Source organism: Leucopleurus acutus (assembly GCF_964270905.1).
Source record: "Leucopleurus acutus genome assembly, chromosome: 16".
NCBI lineage: Eukaryota > Metazoa > Chordata > Mammalia > Artiodactyla > Delphinidae > Leucopleurus > Leucopleurus acutus.
The window spans coordinates 22,841,065-22,867,408 of NC_139158.1; the positions used below are offsets into that span (position 1 = coordinate 22,841,065).

Genomic DNA, 26,344 nt, shown 5'->3' on the forward strand with positions numbered 1-26,344 from the left:
CGGGGGGTGGACGGAGAGAAGCTAGGACCCGGGGTGGAGGCAGATGCATGCAGACCCAGCATTCTGAACGTCACAGAAATCTCTGAACACCTCGGTCCCATCTGGTGAAAAACGGCCGCGTTACATGTTCTCGTGCCGGGAAACGGTCGCTCACTCACACTCCCTGGAGTCCTTCAGAGCTCTCTGATCCCATCAGTGACTCAGGCTGCAAGAGCTCCCCTTGCAGAGGGGACAGCAAACACGGTCATGTCCTCTCTAAGTTCTTGGTGGTCCAGGCGTGTCAGGTGGCGCAGCATAGATGGCTACAAGCGGAAAGGAACGTTTCACCACCGTAGAAATGGAACCGGCTTTGAGCCACAGGAAACCTCACTTAATGAGACCTTTTTCTTTCCTTTTCTTTTTAAATCTCTGATAGTTTTTGCACTTCTGGGTTTTATTTTATTTTGGCTTTGAGGTCAAGAGTGGGCTGAATGCTCTCCCAGTGAGGGTGGAGACAGGGAGTGAGGGGAGAGGGCAGAGAACTCTTCTTACAATGGCTTCACCTGAACGGTGCAAAGAGACATCTTTGCCAAGAGACTGTGGCAGCCAGCTGCCCCCACGGAGTGAAGTTTAAATACAAAATTAAGTGGCACCTCTGTTTAAGGTCTGTTTATGTAAACAAGACATTGGGGGAAGATGACCTGGAAGGAGAGCCTGTGTGATCAAAACACCTAATTGTAAGCACAAATCTTTCCAGGTCCAGTTATCAAACTCACCTTGGGACTATAAGAGCCACTCTTTCCCCTCTAATAGAAAACGGTCATTCTGTGCTGGATTCCTCCCCTGGAGATGGAGTGGAGGGAGGGAGGCAATCGGCCCCAAGAATTGACAAACTGGGAAGTTCTGTGTGTCTCAAGGGTTGCAGATTTGGTTGTTGAAAGCTGGGGAGTCACTGTTCTAGCACAGATTCTGTCAGGGCCCACAGAACGTGGGCAAAGTGGGAGGGGTCTTCCTGGTTAGGCAAGGCTGAGTTGAATCCCGAACCGAAAGGGAGCATTGTGGCTTTTATAATCCAGTGATGCAATGATTATACCAGCTTACAAGAAGTTCTCAGCAGGTGCTTTTTATTCATTGATAAAGAGCTAAGGCTCGTTTTTGATAGATAATATATATTTATTAAATGTATTAATGTGTGTTTTATAATGTACCTTTATCCTCCCCTGGCTGACTGTTGCATACTTTAAAAAAATCGTTAAAGAAATTTCAGGACAATCAATGTGTACCATAAACGACTGTATATAAATATTACAAATTTAAAAGATTGTAAAGCATGGGCAAATAGGTTTTATTTTCAAAATGCTGTTCTTAACACAAAAAATAAAGGCTTTACTATTTACTTAAGACGTGTGGTAGCTTGTCAAAACAACCCAATACAACTACTTGGCTTTCAGATCTGCCTGGAGGCTAAGTCCATGGCATTTTGAATGGGAAAATCCTGTTTAGCAGCAAACTGCAGAACAATTGAGGGTAATAAGTCAGTTTACCCATAAAATGAGGGATTTCTATAATGCTTTGGGGCCTAGCCAACAAAAATTCTTTATCTTCATTGTTGTCTGCGTTTAAGTGTCTTATCTTGATGCAGTCAAAGTTAAGGGTCAGTCTCCTTGGGAAATGATCACAGCCAATAATGACTTTTTTATGAAAAGAGTACTCACTGGATAAACTTAAAACCCACTGCAGAGGTTTGGGACTTTATTTTAAATGTGGATCTTTGCAAAGGTGGCCAAAACTGAGAAACTGGTAACTAGAGAAAACTTCAACATCTCTTGGAATCAGAGTTCATGGTACATTTTAGCAGTGGTTGGTATAGAAGAATACTCCTGAAGCACTGAGGAAATATATGGATGAAAGAATAAAATTGGGGGATAATGCAGAAAGTTAAAACTAGTACTTTCTTATGATAAACTATTTGCACTAAAACACGTTTGCAACGAAAGATTCTTATCCGAATGCACCAAATCTAGTTGTTCAAGAAAGCACAACAGAGGAAGCATAACCTGAACATTTTCCTCAAGTGGAGTAATTGGAGCCAAGAGGGGAAAGGTATCGACAGCTGTTAAGGTTGCGGAGTCTTAGCTGTAGCCTCTTCTTCATCCTCCATTTTGCATTTTACTGCAAAGAAATGAAAGAGAAAGTCAGGGTCCATTTACAAGCCTAGACAGACTTGGCTTCTGGAAACTGCAGACTTCGATACACAGAAGTCAGTTGCTTCGAAACCCACTGAGCGACTGCGATGGTTCTGGTCCCGTGGATCTATGGGGAAGAACACAGGGCCTTTGTCCTCCGCCGGCAGCACCTGGAAGTTTCAAAGCCACTTCACGTAACGTTCACGGCCATTCTGAGTTCAGTTCAGAAGAAGGTCAAAAGTATGCTTTGCAGGTCGGGGGCACTGAAGGAAGGAAGTTTTACTAAAGATGATGACAGATTCGAGGCTCTTGACTCAACCGAATCTGTCACCACTCACCCTGTTCCCCCCACACCCAAAATTAAAAGCTCAGGACAGCGCTGGGGTCAGTTCGAGGCCAGAAGAGAATCTTTTCTAGTCTTTTATGATCCGGACAAGAATGTAATCCGGGTGATTTCCTGAGTCGGCCAAACAGGAAAGTTAGCTGAACGCAGAGCACTGCACTATTTGTAAGGGTAATTGTCCCAACAGATAAAAGCCCCTTCCGCCAAATATATGGAAACCCAGTCCCCTGGTGGGTGGGAGATCCATTTGGAAAGACCCTCTCTTTTTAATAAATCTTCGCTTCTAGCGTCCAAGTTAATGCCTGAAGGGTTATTCAGAGCAAGGCTGCAGGCTCTGGTCATGCTTGAAGAGCAGTGTTCGTGTAGAAAGGGGGTTGGGGGTTGGTACTGTGTAGAGCAGAGGTTTCGGTCGAGCCTGAACTCCCAGTGGCTGAGGGCACACGCTGGCCATGGACCCCATCACATGCAGCGCAGTGGACTAAACAGGCTAGCCCAGCAGTCTTCAGGCTGGCGCTACACAAAGACTTCCCAAGGGTTCTTGGTCATGGTTTATTCAGAGACAGTTTCCAAATCTTGGCTTTCTTGCGTGGACTTGCAGTTGCTCATTTCCCTTTCCTACCTCTCCCCATCCTGGCATTACCCAGGGTGTAAAAAATCCCCAGGTGCCAAACAAGGACGCAATTTGAAATGTTGGCATCCCCAGAGTCTCCTTTACTTTCTATACTTAATAACTATCAAATTTTAGAATGTATTTAGTTGGCTTTGTGAACTAGTATTGTATTAATAACTCAAACCAGAAAAATATTTTCAATACCAGGAGCCTGTGGTCACAGGAAAATTAATTTTTTTTCAATGTGTACTATTTTTGTTCCATATATATAGAAGCTGTACAGGTAACCACAGTGAAGACCCTGTATGCCTCTAGGCCTATTGATGATGACAGTGCATGAGCGAGGATGGTCCACACCTAGGAGGTGCTCTCCCAGTATCCCGCTGGCCCACGATGTAATCTAGGATATGCATGTTTAGCAACAGGCTGGGGTGGCGGAGTCCTGATCTGTAGCGTTTGCCGGTTTCCATGTCTGATTTCAAGCTACCAGCCTGACGACATAAGACAGAGGTAGGAAGGGGCGCACGCAACCGGGTGGAGCAGCTCAGCACAGGGCTGTTCTAGATCCCCACGGGGAGGTGTGCAGGGAAACCCAGGCGCATGATGGTTTTCCACGTGTGGTTCGGGGACCAGCAATGTTTGCATCACTGGGAACCTATTAGAAATGCACATCCAGGCCCCCGGCCACAGACCTATAGAATCAAAAACTGGGGGTGGAGCCCAGCCATCAGTATTCTTAACAAGCCCCCCCCGCCCCGCCTCGGTGATTCTGATGGACACTAGATAAAGTTGAGACCCACTGACTACTGTTTTTTTATGCTGGCTGCGTTTAAGAATTACCTAGGTAGCTTCTGAAACCTGTTGGTACCTGGATCTCGCCCCAGACATTCTGAGGTAATTGGTCTGGGGCCCGGGCATCAGTGTTTATTCAAAGCTGTGTGTTGCTAAGATTCAGGGTCAAGAATCTTTCTTGCTAAGGGTCAAGAAACCCAAACCGTGGTTGGAGTCCCTTAAGGAAACGTGAATGCAAAGACCCTCAGAGCAGTTCACAGGAGTCTCAAGGTCTCAAAACTTAAGCCATTTGAATGACATTCTCTCTGGCCTACAACTGGCAGACAGACACTTAAGGCTACTGGTAGCGTGGAAGGAAAGAGGAATTGGCTGATGGGAGGAGTTCCCAAGCCTTGGGTTTTCTTTAGTTCCTCAACCCTGCTGGAAGGAAGAATTCACCTGCATGCCTTTCCTTTGTCCAATCCTGTCATGCCTTGAGACCCTCCTCCCCACACCTAGATTTTGACCTTGCCTGGGAAAAAGCCCCTCTCTCTTTCAGATCATTATACAAAAGTCTCGAAGGAGGAGAGTAGAAAGGGATGCTGGGGACACTCCTTCAAGTTGGAGAGTCAAGACACTAACTAGAGTTGATGGACTGGAAGTAAAGGTGTTGTGAAGCCTCATGATGGAATCACCTGGAACTCTGAACACTCCTGGTGCCCAGCCCCACCCCAGCCAATCAAGTCAGAATCTCTGGAGGTGGGGACTGCCCACCGGTGCAAACACACTGGAAAACTGGCAATATTAAGTGAAACTGAGCATGTACATTCCCCACAATGCAGCGATTCCATTCCTGTATCCAGCCCCTGGAGAAGCCCTTGTACACGTTACTGGCAGACATCAGTGAGGATGTTCATGATAGCAGAAAACTGGAAACAGCCCAAAACTCCATCACCAGCTGACTGCATAAATAAATTGTGGTTTACTGGAACAGTGAGTATACAGCACTGAACCCGAACGAACCACAGCTACCCGTGTCTGCTTACCTTAGCTTACGGTATTGAAGAAAAAGATGCAAGGCACAGAATAATACATACAGTGTGACTCTATGTCTAGCAAATCTAAATGTAGAGGGTTGCATATAAAGATGAAGAGAATCTAAATAAAAGCAAGAGAACGATTATCACAAAAGTTAGGGTAAGTGGCTTCATGGTGGGAGGGGGAGCCTTAAAAGTGTTCACAGTGTTACACTTCCTTAACTGGTATGGTGGTTACCTGAGTGTTTGCTTGATAGCTATCTGTGTTTTATGGTCGCTATTATATATATATTTCATCTCCTCCCAAGAAAAGGTAAGAAGAAATAAAGATGGTTGTCTGTAACTTGAAACTACAAAGTCAACTAATTAAGGAACGGGAAAGAGCAATTTAACTCTTTTGGGAGGGGGGGATGGGATTTAAGTGACCTAATTCTCATCTGTCACATCAGGAAATCAGGAGATAGTGTCTAAACTTTTCCCTAACCCTAACCCTAACCACCCAGAGGAACAGCTCAGAGCTCAAAGTGACTACCATAGAAGAGGGTGACAGGGATGACGTTCATTCATCCTCCTGTTTTATCCTACATACCCGTAACCACGGGAACCATGTACAAGGATTACTTTGCTAAAAATTAAGAAGCAGATAACGTCTCTCCTTAGTGGTTTTTCTCCTCCAGGTCTCGGTGGAAACTTGCACAGGCAGGTTATTCAGTAGAAGGAAGGAGCAAGGGAAGAGGCAGTGGAGGGGAGCAGGCAGTGAGATGAAAGACCCCAGTTTCCACCTTAGTTTGGAGACATCACTGTGGTTGGCTTCCAGCACCAACACACGGCTGCCTCCATGGCCCTACGCTGTCCTGGTACCCCTTGGCGGACTGGTGCGGAGCCAGTTACAGAAGACCTTGAGAGAGAGGACGATCCCAGAGTGATGCACCAGCCCTCCAGCTTCAGTTAAAGGCAGCGTGACAAGAAAGGTCTTGCATACTAGTGAGACCGGCTTACGCTCTCCTCCTCTCCACTGCCCCCCGCGCTCTCCTGTGTCACTCAGTGACAGAGCTGAGAACCCCAGACATGGCTAGAGAAGCTGCCTAAGACATAGGGAGGAAATTCAGGGACCACAGCGTCATCCAGCTACTCATTCAGTGTTGCCCAGATGTGGCCTCTGCACAAAGGACCATCTGGGGCAAAAATACAGATTCCTGGGCCCTGCCTCAAACCTTGATAATCAGAATCTCGATGAGTGAGTGGGAATCAGCACCCACCACCTCTGCGCTTTGAGTGATCCTTCTGATGTGACAAGTTTGGGAAAGAGCACTGTATCACTCAGCTATCACTCAGTGCCTGTTTCCTGAGGGCCCACTTCTGAGCAGGGCCCTGCCTCCTGAGGGCCCGGGAGGGGCAAGACCCGCAAAGTGCTCAGCACTGAGTCTGATCCAGAGAAGCACACACTACATATTAGCTATTACTGTTTTCAGGGCACAGTCTTTGACCTCAAGAAGCTCACAGAGGGGGAGGCAGGAAAATTAACAGGGAATTAGAGATGCTTACACACCAAAGAGAGAAGCTACTTCAGTAAATGTGACTCCATCACACAGATGGGTCCTGGGGTTACAAAGAGACTGGCTCATACCCTCAAGTCAGACAGATAGATAGATATTGCTTAAAATATATTTTTATCCAATTAGCACCCAGCTTTTAGGATTCCGGGTAAAAAGACAACACTTCTATGGTACTTATTGGGTGCTTCGCGCATATGAAGTGGCAGTGAGGTGCGTGCTGTTATTTTCCCCGATGACCGTACAGATGAGGAGACAGGCACGCAGGTTAGGTAAGGAGCCTGGGGTCACACTGTGGGCTGTCCGGCTCCTGCATCCATGCCCTTAACCTCCACAGGGTCGCGGTCTCTCTCCCCAGGGAGATGAAGATTTCTGTAATGAAGATGCAACAAAAGGTGCTGCTCCCACATCTCTTCCCACATAGTTTAGGAACGACCAAAATGCCCAACACCTGTGGAATGAGTAGATACCTGATAATTTATAAACTTGATAAAATAGGATGAAACCATTCAAAATGTGCTTTTGCAAAGTTTGAAGGAACAAGGAGACCTGCCAAGAGCAAACAACAGTGGAATTTACAAAATTCCTATAAATTCTGATGATGCAAATTTTAAATTGCTCCATTCCAAAAGTGAACAATGTCTCCAAGGGGGACACTGTGGCTTCTGTCTGGTGGTGTTGAAAGCCAACAAAGCTGATGGCTCCAAAGGTAAAGTGGAAGCCAGGTTCTTTCACTCAGTCATCTCTGCCCTTGTTTTCCCTCTTGCTTTTCTGAAAAAAAAGTTTATTTTTCTTGAAAACAAGTGATTCCCATTTTATGTTTAGTCCTGAGTGAGATGTTCATAATACATCCTTTAAATGTGACTACCCTGTAAAAAATAAAATTACATTCATAACTAACTGGTGGCCCAGCATTTCAACTCTTAAAAAAACTAAATATAGATAAAACGATTAAAAAGAAATGGGTGAATTTTTGTTTTCCCAAATGTCTACCGTCCACGTGCATCGCTATACCATTGGGGAAAACTTTCTAAAAGAATTACCAGAAAATATACCAGACAGAAGATAAACAGACTGTCAGGGCATCAACGTGTACACGGTGTTACTGCGGTCAGGCAGACTGCAGAGGTGGGGAGAGGCAGGGAGGAGGAGAGGTCGGGCGCTGGGGAGTCCCAGGGGAGCTGGCCTCCCAGTATCAGCAGACCCACTGTTGGGAGACCCCAGGGAGAGATCCATCCAAGGGTGAAGTTGCCTAAGTAGAGGTGATCACTGAAAAAATCTTAATGAAATGTATGCTAGGAATAGTTTCTGATTGGGGAATTGGTAGAAAACCAATGTTTCCCCCTCAGTTTGCTTTGCTCACAGAAGGGTAGACTTTGGTGTCAAGCAGACCCAGTGTTCAAATCCTGGCTCTGCCATCTGCTAGCTGGGTGACCCCAGCCCCAACCCCATTTCCTCGTTTGAACTAAGTAAAATAATCTTGACCTCACGGAGTCCTTATGAGATTAGGGAGATAATGTACCGAATGTGCCCAGTGCAGGGACTGATACGTTGTAGGTGTTCAACAAATGTGACTTCTTTTCCCCTGAGTGGCCTGTAGAAATACAGGCTGAAATGCGGCTAAAGAGTTCACTTAGCATCTTTTAAAACTTATAACATGTCACTCATCATCTGAAAGTTAGTTATCTTGCAAGCTCAGCTATCAAACATGGCCAAGGATTTGAAAGTAAGCAGAAGAAGCCAGTGTAGATGTTTTGGAATGTGTGCCCCAAACTCTGGTGTTTTAGTTGCAGGAGTGTCTCTGAGACCTCTCTCAGAGCGTGTGTGTCCATCCTTAAAGCGTAATTCGGGCAAGCTGAGCTACCAGATTTCCTCAGAGCATAACAGAGTTTAGAAATGAATTTGTGTCCCAATGGCTGATAAGCACCTAAAAAGGTGTGCATCAAAGAAATTAAAGCCACAGTGAGACAGCCACTACACACCCACCAGGATGATTACAATGAAAAAGACTCATCATACTAAGTGTCGGTGAGGATGCAGGACAACTTAATGCTCAGGCATCGCTAGTGGGGATGGGAAACAGTGCCAGCACTTTAGCAAATGATTTGGCAGGATCTTGCCAAATTAAGTATTATGTATATACTCTCAGGCCCATCAGTTCCACTCCTGGCTGATCCTCAAATGAAGTGAGTTTACATCCACCAAAAAACATATACAAGAATGTTCATAAAAACTGGATACAACCCAAGTGTCCATCAATAAGAGATATACACATTGTGATACTATTCACAGGAAAGCACACTACACATCAGTGAAAAAGAGGAAACTACTGCTGCCCTCAACAGTTTGGTTGACTCTCCCAGATGTAACAGCCAGCAAAAGAAGCCAGGCACAGAGTCCATACTCTTTCCATTTATGTGAAGTTTGAGAATAAGCAAAACTATTCTGTGGTGACCCTTCTTCATCCTGATCCAGGTGCTGGTTACGTGGTGTGCGTATACAGAGAAGTTCACTGTGCTGCACACTTAGGACTAGGGCACCCTGCTGTCTGTGAGTTTGACCTCAACAAAAAATTAAATTAAATTAAGTTAAATAAATAAAATAAAATAGGAAAATGGGGAGGAAGAGAATAGGCATCAAAATCTGAGGACGTTTTCATTCAGATCCAGGGCAGAGTCTAAGGTGCCTGACAGTCCCTGAGGGCTCCACACTTGAAACAGATTAGTAACCGTATCACACTATTAAGTAGAAAATTTGCATTTACTGAATGCTAGACATTATGTTCAGGGCTTTACACAAATTTATCATCTTGTTTAATCACCCCAGCCACTCTGGGAGGTAGATGCTATCATTATTCCCATTTACCAATGAGAAAATTAAGGCTCAGAGACACTAAGCAACTTGCCCAAGGCCACAGAGCTAAATAAATGGCCCTGCCAGAACTCTAAGCCTGGTCTGAGTCCAAAATCCATGGTCTTAACCATCATGTCATACTAATGCAGAGTATGAATTGGGGTCCCTTATCACCACCCAGAATAATCCAACAGAGCTTAAAGTCAGGTTGTATACTTTTCCAATTAGGAGGTAGGGGAGTGTACAATATATATTACCAAGGTTTTTTTTTTTTTTTTTTTCTGTTTTTACTGGACTGAATTTTTAAAATAAGATTATTTTTCAATTATAAAATCTGTTCATAGTCATTATAGAAAATCTGAAGAATATAGAAAAAAATATGAAAAAAACCCTCCACGTCCCCACTGGAAGAATATGTCATGGAAGATTTTCTTTCTAAAAAGAAAGAAATGTTGACGTGTAGAGGGTAATGTCAATAGTCTGGTATGTTTACCCCCCTTTCTTAACTGTGCCAGATGTTGGGCTGTGTTATTTTGAGGAAAGTTGAGCCAACTTGGAAGCCACAAGGCACTGGGGCAGATGTGACAGTCTTGAACGTGCAGTAATTACTGTTGTTGACTTCTAAACTATGTAAACTCAGGGTGAAGTCTCCTGGAAGGCAGCATTTTAAATGGAAACATTTGGTGCTGGAAGTGACAACAATAGTTATATTAAAACAGAATCTCAGCATCAAGTTTTGACCCTGGAAAGGATCTTGATTTCTGGAAAGAGAGACATTTAATAAAAGCCATGTTTTTCACAGATGAGGGAAACTGAGGCTCCAACAGGGGAAGAAATGGGGCCATTGGAGCACAGCTTAGTTGCTCAGGGCACACCTTCTGGAGCCAGGCGACTTGGCTTTTACCATCATTTACCAACTGGGTGACCTGAGCAAGTCTCTTAACCTCTTTGAAGCCTCAGCTCCCTCACCCATAAAATGGGGACAGTAAGACCTTCCTCTCAGGAGACTGCGAGTGTGAAATGAGATGGTACCCATTGCCTGGCACATGGTAGATGCTCAGTAAAATTATTTCTTAATTATATAGGCAATGCAGTGGCTGTAGAAAAGCTGGAAAATATGCTTTTTTAAAACAAGTATTTAAACAAATTTTCTTTAAATTATGTAAGTGAGCTTACATCATACTCATGTGTTTATACATCTATTAGTATTTTCTTTTTACATCTGAATTTACAAGGGTAGCTCCATTTCGCAGTTAGCATCAAGACTGGAGATTTAGCACAGCAGCTTAAATAGCCACCATCTAGTAGGCTGTCCTTCTAAATTCTGCGTCTTCAAAAGCCTAGGGAGTCAGGGGTGTGAATGAACACAGAAGAACCCTGTCAGCCGTGTCTTATGACTTTTTTATTTATCTCTGCATTCTCAGCTGCTGCTGCCAAGACTGAACCTTTAGAAATATCCCAGGCATTTTGAATGAACTCGGGTTATAAACAGTTCTCATCCAGTTCAGATTGGCAGAAGCCCTGTATATTGAATGCTGCCTTTAAGTGAAATGGAAACAGATCCTCCAGTTTATTTTTATATAGCTCCTCTGTGAGTGTAACAAGCTAATAATTAACTGAGAAACTATTTCAATCTGTAACTAGGGACTGGGGCAGTATTCACTCATTATCTTGGTAGTTGGTCCAGAACGCGAGGCAGACAGGGGTCCAGTCAAGAAACCCCGATGACGAAGCCAACTTTATCAAACCTTAAAAGAAGGAGATGGGAAGTAACATTCCAAGAGTTTCAACTACAGAGTTCTTTCTAATAGGAAGCCCACTGGTGTACTGAAAAGAAAATTTGAATTTTTCAAGCCCTGACGTTGGTGAGAAACTTACTGACCCCCAAACAAAACTACTTTTTAGAAAGGATCACTCATATTATCTAGTCATTTTTACCCTCTAAATGTCTCCTAAACCCATCCACTTCTGTCCAGTTCCACTGCTACCAGGTCATCCGATCCATCTCCCACCTGCAGCCATGCTCATCTTTCTATAAAGCCCATCTGATGATGCCACTGCCCTGCTAAAGCCCTTTAAAGGCTCCCTGCTGCCCTCAGGATCAAGCCCAAAGACCCCCGAGGCCACTGCTCCCTCCCAGCTCCCCGGTGCCTCACACCCTGCTCTCATCGCTCAGGCCTTCTTTCAGTCCCCCTTCCAGGCTCAGGGTCTTTGCCTCCATCCTTCCCTCATCCAAAAGCCCTCCCTGCCATTCACATCTAGTTAATTTCTAGGGGAACCTATTCAAACCCCCTGCTGAAGTCTGTCGAGGCAGCCTGAACTTCTTCAGAGCACTCGTCACAGTCTGTAATCGTGGATTCACGTGATTATTGGAAGAGTGTCTGGCTTCCCCACTAGGCTTGAGTTTCGAGTAGAACAACGTGTTGGCTTATGTTCTCCACTGAACCTCCAGCATCTGGCAGGTCCAGTCCTGCGCCCACAGCAGGCACTTGATCAATCTTGGCTGAACCAACGAATGAAACCCTACTCTAGCTTCCTTTGGAAGCCCCCAGGCCTTTCTCTCTCAGACTCCAGACTGTCAAAAGGACACACATCTTTTCCAGCAATATAAAGGATTCTCCAGGTCAGTGGGGATGCCCAGACTTTAGTATCGGAGAGGCAAGTATTTGCATCCAGTCTCTAGCACTTACCACCAGCATGCCCTTGGCCTAGTCGCTAACCCTCTCAAAGCTTGTTCCCTCACCTATAAAACTGGGTTCCTTGCGGATCTTATTGCACAGGGCAATCTTGATATTTAAATACATTAACTGAGATCACATACACAAATCCGCCAGAAGAGCGCCTGGCACACAGCAGATGCAACAGGTGCTTAATAAATGGCGGTCCTCGTCAGGGTTCAAACCGCTGTTTGCCTTGTTTCCTAGGCAAAATATAACAAAATATAACTTGGGGTCTGACGCCTTCCTTCTTGCCTTCCTTTGCCAGCACCTATTGTGTTTGTTGACTCAAAGACCGAAAATGACGAACGTGCCAGACACAGCCATGCTCTCTTGGAGCTAATATATGTTTGAATTGAAAGATAAGTGTTTTCAATATGCAAACAATATCTTCAAGAGTTACATGAATTGGGTTAAACCCTCTCACAGCCATTGCTGGGAAACGATCCTAAGACACTGATCTTAGATACAAACAAATATTTAGGAATATGGACATTTATTTGGTGCATGATATCGAAACACTTCTCTTTGGCTGATGTGAGAAAACATTTAATGTCTACTCATTCTGACCGCAATTCCCAGGCTGATAGGAAAGACATGAACGTCACCTCACCATTTCCTCACAGGTAGACCGCTCCATTTCCGCTGCCTGTTGCAACTTTAATATAGCTAGCAACAATAACAACAACAATGATGAAAATAATAATAATCATTATAAGTACTATTTATTGAGTTCTTACAATATGTCAGGTGTTGTACAAGGTCATATATCCCTACGTTGTCTTTAACCTTCAAAACGAGTCTCTGAAGGTATTATTATCTCCAGTTTTCAGATGAGAACACTGAGGCTCTGAAAGGTAAGTGACTTTTCTAAGATGCAAATGTGGGATTTGACACCTCATTTGCCTGTCCCTATTCTACTGCTCTTCAGGAAATCATCTCAAAGTTTGAATTAAAAGAGTAACGTTTTCAATATGTAAAAATATCTTCAATAGCTGCACAAATGAAATTAAATTCTCTTAGGAATGAAGGCAGCTATGGCAGCAATATTTATAATGGTGAAACTTAGAAAGAAGTGTCCAATAAGAAAAAAGTTATGTAGCTAATCATGTAAAATAAGTTTATAATATACGGGGATATGTTTACCATGTAAAGCTAGGTGAAAAAAGCAAGGATACATGAAAATAACTGCTATGAAGTATGATCTCTCCAGTGTAAACTTAAAGATAGAGATCCATTTTCAGAAAGATTGACATGAAAGATGACAACTGGAAGTTCAAGGGACCCAAATAGCCAAAACAGTCTTGAAAAAAGAGAACAAAGTTGGAGGACTCACACTTTCCCATTTAAAAACTTACTAAAAGCAACGGTAATTGAGACTGGGTGGTACTGGCATAAGGATAAATATATAAATCAATGGAATAGACCTGAAAATCCAGAAGTGAACACTTATTTATTAAATTTATGTATTTATTTATTACATTTATGGTCAACTGATTTTCACCAAGGGTGCCAAGACCATTCAATGGGGGAAAGAACAGTCTCTTCAACGTATGCTGCAGGACAACTGGATATCCACAGGCAAAAGGATAAAGGTGGACCCTTAACTTACACCACATACACAGAGTAACTCAAAATGGGTCAAGGACCTAAATAAAATCCCTAACACCATAAAGCTCTTGAAAAAAAGTGAGTGGAAAAAAGTGGTTTAGACATGGTCCATGGTCCAATAGATTAGACAATGATTTCTTAGATATGACACCAAAAGCACAAGGAACAAATGAAAAAATAAAGTGGACATCAACAAAATTTAAAACTTTCATGCTTCAAAATACACCACTTTCAAGAAAGTTAACAGACAACCCATGCAACTGCAAAACATATCTCTGATTAGAGACTTGTGTCTAAAATAGATTTTAAAAAATCCTTACTACTCAATAAAAGACAGACAATCCAATTTAAAAAGGCAGAGGAGGGCTTCCCTGGTGGCGCAGTGGTTGAGAGTCCACCTGTCGATGCAAGGGACATGGGTTCGTGCCCCGGTCCGGGAAGATCCCACATGCCGCGGAGCGGCTGGGCCAGTGAGCCATGGCCGCTGAGCCTGCGTGTCCAGAGACTGTGCTCCGCAACGGGAGAGGCCACAGCAGTGAGAGGCCCACGTACCGCAAAAAAAAAAGAAAGGCAGAGGATCTGAATAGACATTTCTCCAAAGAAGCTATACAAACGGCCAATAAGCACCTGATAAGATACTCAACATCATTAGGCATTAGGGAAACATAAATCAAACCACACTGAGATACCACTTAACATCCACAAAGATGGCTATAGTCCAACAGACAGACAGTAAATGCTGGTGAGGATGTGTAAGAACTGGAACCCTCATCCACTGCTGGTGGGAATGTAAAATGGCGCAACCACTCTGAAAACAGTGTGGCAGTTCCTCAACCAACTGAACCTACAGTTACCATATAACCCAGGAATTCCGCTCCTTACTATATATACACCCAAGAGAAATGAAAACATGTGTCCACACAAAATATTGCACATGAATGTTCATAGTGGCATTATTCATAATAGCCAAAATGTGAAAACTCAGATGTCCATCAACCGATGAATAGATGCATAGATGTGATACATCCATACAATGGAATATTATCTGGCCATGAGCTGTATCCCCCTCAAATCCATATGTTGAAGCCTTAAATCCGCACATGTGACTGTACTGGAGATGGGGCCTTTAAGGAGGTGATTAAAGTTAAATGAGGTCATAAGAGTAGAGCCCTGATCTGATAGAACGGGTACCCTTATAAGAAGAGGAGGAGATACAAGAACACTCCCTCCACTATGTGGGGACACAGCTAGAAGGCAGCTTCTGCAAACCAGGAGGAAAGCTCTCACCAGACCCAACCATGCTGGCACCTTGATCTTGGAAATCCAGACTCCAGACTGTGGGGAAAAAAATGTCTGTTGTTTAAGTCACCCAGTCTACGGTATTTTGTTATGGCAGCCGAGTAATACAAGTCATAAAAAGAAATGATGTATTAATATGTGCTACAACATGGATGAAGCTTGAAAACACTGTGCAAAGTGAAGATGCCAGTCACAAAGGCAAATCTATAGAGATTGAAAGTCCATTAGTGGTTGTCTGGGAATGGAAAGAATGGGAGTCTTGCGGGCTTATTGCTAACGGGAGTAGGGTTTCTTCTGGGGGTGATGAAGATGTGCTAAAATTGATTGTAGTAATGGTGGCAAATTCTTGGACTATACTACAAGTCACTGAATTGTATGATATATGAATTATATCTAAATAAAGATTTTTTTGTTTTTTATTTTGCAGTACGCGGGCCTCTCACTGTTGTAGTCTCTCCCGTTGCAGAGCACAGGCTCCGGACACGCAGACCCAGCAGCCATGGCCCATGGGCCCAGCTGCTCCACAGCATGTGGGATCCTCCCGGACCGGGGCACGAACCCGTGTCCCCTGCATCGGCAGGCGTACTCTCAACCACCGCGCCACCAGGGAAGCCCAAAATAAAGTTATTTTTAAAAAAGAAAGATGACATTTTTATAGCAGTTATCTCTGGATGGTGAGACTTAGAATTATCTACTTTTTTGTTCAAGTTTCCACAAAGGGCAAGTATTACTTTTCTAATCAGTTAAGAAGAAAGTTATTTTTAAAAATTCTGTTAAAACAAGTGCCAGCAGTATTCTCCTTTTCTACAAAGCTGATAAAGCTCACATCTCCTCAAGAGTCGAATACACACTAATGACAACTCCTCCGGGCCGGGCTTCTCAGTGTTTCATGTTCTCTCATGTACATTATCTCATGTGAGATTCACAACCTCTTTGTGCTGTAAACAAGGCAAATACCTATTTTCTTCCTGAATGTATTTATATCCTGCTTCCTCCCTAAAAGGATTTCAGATAATTTACAAAAAATATATAGTTAATAAAAATAGAAAAAAGAAAACCAAGTCTGAAGAGAAATGGAGAATTTAGATATGCTAACCAAGAAGAGTCAGTAAGTTGCTATAAATGAGGTTTAAATTGAACTCTGAGCTTCCTGGCAGACTAGGCAAAAAGGAGAAGTTAGGGAAGAAGCAAACCATTTCCCCAAGGGGAGCTACATTTTTTCCTGGCACCGTTTGCTGGAAACATTTCTCATATGGGGATTTATTTTTGTAAAAAGATCTAATGGACCATGATCCAGGAATTCTACTCCTAGGTGTACACTCAAGAGATACTCTTAGATATCCACCAGGAATGCTCATAGCAGTTTTATTCATAATAACTAAAAACTGTAAACAACTCAAATATCCATCAAGAGTAGAGTGATAAACAACTGTAGTATATTCATACAAAGGAATACTATACCACCAGTGAAAAGAACAAATTACTGATACAACCAAGATGGCTGAATCACATAACATGTGGAGTGAGCAAGCCAGATATAAAAGACTTTTATTTAAATGATGATCAAAAAACAGGTAAAACTCGTCGAGGATGATAGAAACCAAAACAGTGATTACCTGGGGGGCAGGGGGTGAGAGGTCAGGAAGATGAGGTAGGCGGGGTGGATTGATTGGGATGGGGCATGGCGGAGCCTTCAGGAATAATGGAATCTTGACCTATCTTGACCTAAAGCTGGTTGGTACATGGGGAAGATGTCTATTCAGATCCTCTGTCCATTTTTAAATGTTTGGGGTTTTTTTTGATGTTGAGTTGTATGAGTTCTTTGTATACTTTGGATATTAACCCCTTATCAGATATATCATTTGCAAATATCTTCTCCAATTCAGTAGGCGGTCTTTTCGTTTTGTTGATAGTTTTCTTCTCTGTGCAAAAGCTTTTTAGTTTGATGTGGTCCCATTTGTTTATTTTTGCTTTTATTTCCCTTGCCTGAAGAGACATATCCAAAAAAAATCGCTAAGACTGATGTCAAAGAACGTACTGCCTATGTTTTCTTCTAGGAGTTTTATGGTTCCAGGTCTTACATTTAAAAGAATAAAACTGGATTACTTTCTCACACCATATAGAAAAGTAAATTCAAAATGGATTAAAGATTTAAATGTAAGAACTGAGATTATTTCATTTTTAAAAATGCATGTGGCAACCCACTAATTGTTTTCACCATCCACAGTGGGAAAAACACTGCTCTAACATGATTCATAAATTGTATGATTTACAATAGTAATTGATCATTATTGAACCCCTACTGTCTGTGAGTACTGGACTAAACGTGTTACATGCACTGTCTCATATGGGTTTCTCTAGGATCCAGTGAGGGGAATACTTTTATAATTTCTATTGTACAGATGAAGAAATGGAAGGTCAGAGAGGTTAAGTAACTGTCTCAAGGTCACACAGCCAGTGAGAATTTATAGGTGAGCATTAGCTCAAGTCTATTTAACTCAAATAACCTTGCCTCTCAGTTGGGCTTTTAGGAGGGTGTTAATTTCATTTTAAAGTTAGAAGATGGAAGATCAGGAAGGTTAAGTGCTTTGCTCAAAGATACACAGCTAGGAAGCTTCCAATTAGGGTCTGAATATAAATCTTGGGACTCCAGGCCCAGTACTCTTGCTGCCGCTATTAGCGGCTCACTTGGACAGCTTCAAAGGTCACTCTGAAACCTCTTAAATGACAAGTCTTCAGATGCCACGAAAAGCAAATGAGGGCAACTCCAAGACACATGGTGAAAGTAGAACACATACAACAGACTCAGTCTCCTCTACCTCCCTCCTGCTCATGGGATAAAATAAAGCACTTTTTAAAAAGTCTTTCTATACACCAAAGTATTATCAGTGACGGCATGGTGGATACCCTTTTTTGATCTCTTGATACTTTTCTGTATTTTGCAAAATGAGAATGTATTACTTTGATAAAGGGACGGTTTTTAAGTTATTCTAAAAGGAATCAGTCTGTCCTTCTTAACATCTAGCCTCCATAGCTCTATACCTCTAAAATTTTCCATGTCCTGGACTAACGAGAGACAAATCTGAAAACTGGCAAGAGACTCTAGCTGCTCAGATCCTAAATTTAGATCCTCACGGTGAATACCATGCATCAACAGGGTTGGACTGGCACTTATAGAGAGAAGGCGGGACAATTAGATGGGTGGGACCATTGCCCTTTAAACCAGGTTAACAGGCGTAAAGGAACATGTGCTTCACGCTCTCAGCAACTTAATCAGAGGTTGGGTCCTGATGGATTTCGCATGAAACAAACACCAACAGATTTCTCTGGAGCTTAACTCCATAAATAACATCTGTGCACTGCGGCATCGGAAGTGGGGAAGAGGAAGGACTCCCAAGCTGCCCAGTCTGCTACTTCCTTGCTGGGTGGCCCTGGGTACATTGTTCAACCTCTCTGTGCCTCAGTTTCTTCATCTATAAAATGGAGACCATACAGTACCTACTTCAAAGGGCTGCTGAGAAGACTGAGTTCCTACTAAAGATGTGCTTGGAACATTGCTTGCTTCATAGTAAGCACACAGGAATGTGAACAGTCCTTTTTATTATTTTAGAAAAGATGGATAATATATTTCCTTTTATTTATCTGGTTGGTTGCTTGGAAACAGTTCTGTTTACCTTAGATTGACTTTGTCCATAGGGTGTTTACCAAACTGGATGATTTGGGAAGGGTATTGTGTAACACAGATTCAGTCATTTAATCTACAAATGTTTCTTGAACATCTACCACATACATGCCGGGCACTGTGCTAGGAGTTGGGATAGAGCGGTGAATGACACAGAAAGGAAAAATCATCCAAGCTGCCACAGGAAGCTTCCATATTCTAGTGCAGTCACACAAACAATAAACAAAATATATCATTAAAATCCTGGGCAATTCAAAAGAATTAAAAACTTAAATAATTATTAATCGGTGACTAAATACAATTAAATACATCACATAGTCAAAGACAATTTGTTAAGGAACTAACATAGCAATTACAACATAACAGATCTTCCACATGTAGCCACCGGAACAAACAGAGGACACGGGGCACCCAGCCATCCTGGAGCTGGCATTGTCCCAGATCCTCTATTGCAGCCAGGGTTGAAGGGCAATCACACATTTCTTTATTTCTCCAAAGCTGCAAAGAAGAATTGGCACCGACACCAAGTTCTTAATCTGTGCCCATGCATGTTGTAATAAAAGTTTGGAAGCAGTCAGTTCTTTTTTTTTTTTAAAGATATTATATTCTTATTATGTAACTGCTACACTTCCACTTTTTTTAAAATTAATTAATTTATTTATTTTTGGCTGTGTTGGGTCTTCGTTTCTGTGCGAGGGCTTTCTCTAGTTGCAGCGAGCGTGGGTCACTCTTCATCGCGGTGCGCGGGCCTCTCTTGCTGCGGAGCACAGGCTCCAGATGCGCAGGCTCAGTAGCTGTGGCTCACGGGCTTAGTTGTTCCGCGGCATGTGGCATCTTCCCAGACCAGGGCTCGAACCCGTGTTCCCTGCATTGGCAGGCAGATTCTTAACCACTGCGCCACCAGGGAAGCCCAGTCAGTTCTTTTTGAATCACCCTGTAGATAACATGCTAGTTGGGGACAAGCAGGGCAGAGGGATGGGGGTCAGGGGGTCAGGGAGGGCACACTGAGAAGATGACATTAAGCAGAGCCTGATGGAGGTAAGGGAGCGATCCATGAGGTAATTTGGGGTCTGTGCCTTCATTGTTTTTCCTCCTAATTTTTTTATTGTGGTAAAATACACATAACATAAAATTTACCATCTTAAGCATTTTAAAGTGCACAATTCAGCGGTATAAGTACATTCATATTGTGCAACCGTCACCACCATCCATCTCTAGAACTCTTTTCATCTCACAAAACAGAAACTCTGTACCCATTAAACAAGAACTCCCCATTCTCCCCTCCTCCCAGCCCGTGGCAACCACTATATTCTAAGTATCTCATTTAAGTGGAATCATACAGTATTTGCCTTTTTGTGACTGGCTTATTTCACTCAGCATAATGTCCTCAAGGTTCATCCACATTATGGCATGTGTCAGAACTTCCTTCTTAAGGCTGAATAATATTCTATTGTATGGACATACCACATATTTCTTATCTATTCATCCACTGATGGACACTTGGGTTACTTCTACCTTTTGGCTACCGTGAATAATGCTACCATTAACATATGTATACAAACATCTCATTGAGTCTCTGCTCTCTTTCTTGTATTTACCCCAAACTGGAATTGCTGGATCATATGGTAATTCCAATTAAAAATTTATTAAGGAACCCTTTATCTGCATCATTTTACATTCCCACTAACAATGCATAATGGGTCCAATTCTTCCACATCCTCACCAATACTTGTTATTTTCTATTTTTTGATAGTATCCATCTTTATGGATGTGAGGTAGTCTGTGCCTTCATTTTTATTTTATGTAACAGATTTATGAAAATATAACTCACATAACATACAATTCACTCATTTAAAGTACGCAATTCAATGGTTTTTAGTATATTCACAGACAGGTGCAACCGTCACCACGATCAATTTTACAACATCTTCATTATCGCCCAAAGAATCCCCATACCTTTTAGCTATCACGACCATTCCCTCAGCCTCCTGGCCCTAGGCAAGCACTAATCTACTTTCTATCTCTATAGACTTTCCTATAGGGGACATTTCACATAAATGGAATCATATAATATGTGGTCTTTTGTGTCTGTCTTCTTGCACTTAGCAAGCTTTCAAGTTTTTCAGTTTTCAAGGTTCGTCCACGTTCGAGCATGTATCAGTCCTTCATTGCTTTTTATGGTGTGACCTTCGTTTCTGCATTGAACTTCTGTTGCACTTTTGAGAGCATGGATTCCAGACCTCTCCCACAGCCTACCTATTCATGGACTGGTGGAAAGGAAGGGTGTGAGAACAGCAAGGCAGTATGATGTTGTGGAAAGTTGTAAATGTCCTCAGCTCTGCTCTTTAGCAGCTGTTGACCAAAACCAAGTGACTTAACCTCTGAGACAGTTTCCTTTCCTGAAAGATAGGGGTGATAATAGTTTATGCTCATTCCATTTGTTGTGAAGATTAAAGATATAATAATATATTTAAGGTACGTGGTAGGCACTCATGAGGCTTTCATAAGGACCGTGGATCTCTGCAGACACCCAGGTGTGGCAGCTAAGGATAGAGGTAACGCTGCCCTGCAGGCTGCACACCATGACAGGAGAGATTTCCCATCACCCTTCCTCTGTAAGCTCCATTTTCATTCAGAAAGTCACCCCTGGGTGTGACAGACCCAGGTGTGGTGACAGGAAAGCCCTCAATCTAGGAAATATGCTTCCCACTCCTCAAATATACGACCAAAGAGGAACTGCCTTTAAACATCCCTACTCTTCTCCCCAAAAGTCTCCTAAAGTGCCAAATACCCAGGCTACCCTTCCCTCTTCTCCCCTCCGCAGTTACTCTCTGGCTCTCACTATCTCACCCCGCTCTCTCCAGCAAAGCACAGAATGTTCCCCATCTATTGCTTTTGCCTTCGATCTTGAGACCAAACTCCCAAGTCCAACAACCACCACCAAGGCAAGAGCAATAGTTTTCCAAGGTTTGGATTTGCCCAACAATAGGCCTCTTGGCCCAGGAGGCAGGAGATTCTACAGCAAACACCTATCAGATTTCCTGTTTTATAGATTTCCTGGCTCACTTCTTCCACTTTTCAAAGAAGAGAGCAAGGCCCATCTAGCTGGGAAATTGCAGAGTTGGCCAGGAACTCAGATCCCCTGAATTTTAATCCAGATGATATTGCATTAGTGAGAAGAACCCTTGCAAAGGAAGACTTTGAATCCAAAGCTATTACTGGAATCTTGCAGCTAATCCATAGTATCAGGATTTTGCTGATGTGGTTACAACAAATCCACTACTAAGAATAAACACATGTAATCCCTTTCTCTGGCCTCTGGCCTGACACATCCTTGTAAATTTCCCCCAGGGGATTCTAACCTGCATCCAGGAGTGAGAACCACTGCTGCAGGTAAATTACCTGGCGTACATTTTGTGTTTTTCTTGACAGTTTAAAAAATATTACTAAAATCAGTCACCAGTTATTGATCACTCACTTTGTGCCAAGGATCTATTTAATAGGATACATGGTATTTAATATTATTTAATCCTCACAGGAGCCCTCTGGGATGGGCCCTAACTGTCCCCACATAACAGAGGAGAAAACAGCTTCGAGAGGATGAGTGTCTTGCCCTGACCACTGATGGTAGGAGGCAGGACTCGGTTCATTCAGATCCCAGAGCCCATATTCTTTTTTTTTTAATTTAATTTTATTATTTATTTATTTTATTTATTTTTGGCTGAACTGGGTCTTTGTTGCTGTGCGCGGGCTTTCTCTAGTTGCAGCGAGCTGGGGCTACTCTTCGTTGCGGTGTGTGGGCTTCTCATTGCGGTGGCTTCTCCTTGCAGAGCACGGGCTCTAGGCGCGCAGGCTTCAGTAGTTGTGGCATGCAGGCTCAGTAGTTGTGGCTCGCGGGCTCTAGAGTTCAGACTCAGTAGTTGTGGCACACGGGCTTAATTGCTCCGCAGCATGTAGGAGCTTCCGGACCAGGGCTTGAACCCGTGTTCCCTGCATTGGCAGGCAGATTCTTAACCACTGCACCACCAGGGAAGCCCCCCATATTCTTAATAACAATGTATATTAGCCATATGTTGAGGATTTACATTACTAATAATAGTTATTTAGTGATCACTTTGTTTTTTCAGCCAGACACTATTCCGACTCATTTAATCCTTACAAAAACCCTATGGGGTGGTTACTAACATGAGTGTTTCCATTTTATTGCCATGCAAACTGAGTCACAGAGAGATTAAGCAACCACCACAAGGTTATACAGCTGATAAATGGGAAACTTAATCCAATCCGGTGCCGTGAGCCTTCCAGACATTTGTGGATTTACCTAAACCCTACAAAAGCATTCTGCTTTCTATAATGGCAAAGAAGGATGCTAAACAGTCAGATGATGGAATGAAACTAATGGTTGGAAGCATCCATTTACATAATCTTAAATTGGGGATTTGAACTTTGGGGGCAGACCAGTTCATAAAGGAAATCGTTTTTTATTTTACTTTTCATTTCGGTAGAATAGTAGGGGATCTTCGAGCATTTCAACAGAAGGCACAGCCTAGTTGTGCGCTTTTGCAACTTTTAAATGAAAAGATATGTATGGGACTTCCCAGGTGGCGCAGTGGTTAAGAATCTGCCTGCCAATGCAGGGAACACGGGTTCGAGCCCCGGTCAGGGAAGATCCCACATGCCGCATAGCACCTAAGCCCATGCGCCACAACTACTGAGACTGAGCTCTAGAGCCCGCGAGCCACAACTACTGAGCCTGCATGCCACAACTACTGAAGCCCGCACGCCTAGAGCCCGTGCTCTGCAAGGAGAAGCCACCGCAATGAGAAGCCCACACACCGCAACGAAGAGTAGCTCCAGCTCGCTGCAACTAGAGAAAGCCTGCGCACAGCAACAAAGACCCAGTTCAGCCTAAATAAATAAATAAAATAAAATAAAGATATGTATGAAAGTTGATGTCATCCTAACATCCCCACCCACTGGTGAGTCTTAAAAATAGAACTGATGAAAGTAATATCAAGGCATGAAGTCACTAGATTTCTTTTAATCAAATTTTTATTTCTTCTGCAGGTTAAAATGGAGAAGGAAGTAAAGTTTGGGGAGATATGAGAGAAAAAGTTAAAATGAAAATGACACCTTAGATTTCCAGATAGTATATTTCTTCTTAAAGAGGCATGGTAATATCAAAGCAATGACCTCATTTAGAATTATCCCTGAGGCATAATCATTCTCATTTTAAAAGTAGGGAAAATGAAGCACAAAGATTACATCACCCATCAAAAGTTCCAAAGTGACTTGGTGGCATTAAGTATAAACTGGTGCAATGTTTTTGGATGACAGTATGGTGATCACTTTCTAAACTTAATATATTTATATCCTTTGACCCAGCAATTCCACTTCTAGGAATTTATCCTATAGGAATACTTTCTATAAGTAAGCAAGAATATACCTACAGAATGTCTGTGGATGCATTATTCGTAATACAAGCCAAATATCCATTCATTGGGATTTGTTTTTAAAAAGTATGATACAGATCTATCATTTTTATGGAACCACAAAAAATAATGAGATAGATCTCTGTATATGTGGCATGAAGAGATGTCAATGATATATTGCCAAGTGAAAAGAAAAGCAAGTTACAGTATACTATATATAATATGGTTCATGTTTATAAATATATGTGTGTGTATATATACTTATGTATTAATAGGCAGATGAAGAAACTCTATGAGCTGACATACTAAACAGTGGTTGTCTCTGGAAAATGTTACTGAAAATTTGCCCTTATATGATAGATTATGTTTGTTAGTCACAAAGGGTCACACTTAATGCCCGAACCCACCTCCTGAGCCATCGGCTACAGTGTTCTCTGCACCTGGGTGCCCTCTTTTGGGGCCAAGCCCTTCACTGCTCCTCATCTGTAGATGGGCAGGGAGTTTGGAAGAAGGGAGGGAAAAACGTCCTCATCCTTATCCACTCACCCCTGGCTTCCTGCTCTGATGGAAATGTCTCCCAGAAACATGGTTATAGATCCTGCAGCCTTCGGATTGAGGACCCAGACTCTCCTACCCTCAGACCTCCCTTATTCCAGTGGCCTGTGGTCATTTCGGCTAGTGTGCAGGGCAGGAGGCATGGCCAGACGCTGCCCACTGTCCAGCCTGGGGGTCCTGGTACCCGGATGGGAAGCTTTGCAGGGGGTCAACGAGCCTTACTGGACCCACAGCTTAAGGTAACTGGACACCATGGCAGGAGATGACCAGAGGTTCCCTGGCATCAGGCAGACCTGGGTTCAAATCCCTGGTCTCTGGCCTTCCTGGCTGTGTGACCTGTGTGAGTCAAGTAACCTCCCAGCTCCAGTTTCCTCATCTGTACAATGGAGAGAATATCTTCTCTCTGGGAGAGCAGGTATGAAGGCTACATGGAAACACAGGGCCTGGCACGCGGTACATGCTCGCTAACTCACGGCTACTCCTGAGCTCCGGACAGGCTTCTCTGCTCTAAGAGCTAAGTTCCAGCAGCATCCTAAGGTCACAAGCAGGTGGTATGGCCAAGATAAGGTGCTTATTTTAAGAATATCCTTAAAACCCAATCCTAATAGTTAAGATTTGTCATTACAATCTAAACTTAAAATACTAGATTTAAAATCAAGGAAAGAAATTTCTCTGGTTTCTATCCCACCTCTACCCCAGGCTTTTATCTTTTCCCTCCAGAAGCAAATGCCCTTCTAAGAAACTCATTAAGGGAAAGGAAGATTGATGTTCACTAAATTACAGTATCTTCTTTACGAGAGAAAAATCAGCTCCAGTAATTAGTGCTTCCAAGAAACTTTTTGAAATTTGAAGGCAACAAACAATGTAATGATCCTATTTCCTTCATTGCTATGGCTTCTAGGAAGCTCAGAGCCACATTTCTATTTATTGTAGGAACATTTCTGAGGTTATTATTCACATTGCATAATGTATTAGGGAAGGGCCCAGTATTTCCTGAACAGCCGGACTGTCTTTTTCCTTATGGACACTATGAATTATGCAACAGGCCTTATTTCCCTCTTTACTTTGTCCCTAAGAAATCTCTAGCAAGTATAGGTCTTGGAGTAAGTATTTTGCTTACTGCATTCAATGGCTTTCTATTTTCTCTACTCTTAATTTTTCCTTAATCCAATTACCACATTTACCTAAAAATGTTATATTATATGTGTTTCTGTAAGCAACTACAAACTACTCTTGGACTGAGGTAGGGAACAAACAGGTGAGCAAACAAAAGTAAACAATCTATCTCCTTTGACAGGTCAGCCTCCCCCACCCTTTTCTTTAAAATATCAAGAAGTGATAACGTCATTCAAAGAGTATTTACAGGGACTTCCCTGGTGGCTCAGCGGTTAAGAATCCTCCTGCCAATGCAGGGGACATGGGTTTGAGCCCTGGCCCGGGAAGATCCCACATGCCGCGGAGCAACTAAGCCCGTGCGCCACAACTACTGAGCCCGAGCTCTAGAGCCCGCGAGCCACAACTACTAAGCCCACCTGCCACAACAACTGAAGCCCACGCGCCTAGAGCCCGTGCTCCACAACGAGAGATGCCACCGCAATGAGAAGCCCGCGCACCGCAATGAAGAGTAGCCCCCACTCCCCGCAACTAGAGAAAGCCCACGCACAGCAACAAAGACCCAATGCAGCCAAAAATAAATAAATATATTTTTTAAAAAAA

At 42.9% G+C, this 26,344-nt stretch overlaps 1 protein-coding gene across 1 annotated transcript in view; it reads right to left on the reverse strand.

The window, feature by feature from the left end:
- Window positions 1-2,042: 2,042 nt before the first annotated feature.
- IQCK (IQ motif containing K) overlaps window positions 2,043-26,344 on the reverse strand; it is a gene marked incomplete at its 5' end in the record, with an annotated part of 124,315 nt that continues 100,013 nt past the window's right edge. The window contains one exon of the mRNA XM_082857769.1: window positions 2,043-2,151. Coding sequence (XP_082713895.1) covers window positions 2,096-2,151 — 56 coding nt within the window. The 3' untranslated portion in view covers window positions 2,043-2,095. The remainder of the gene's footprint in view (window positions 2,152-26,344) is intronic.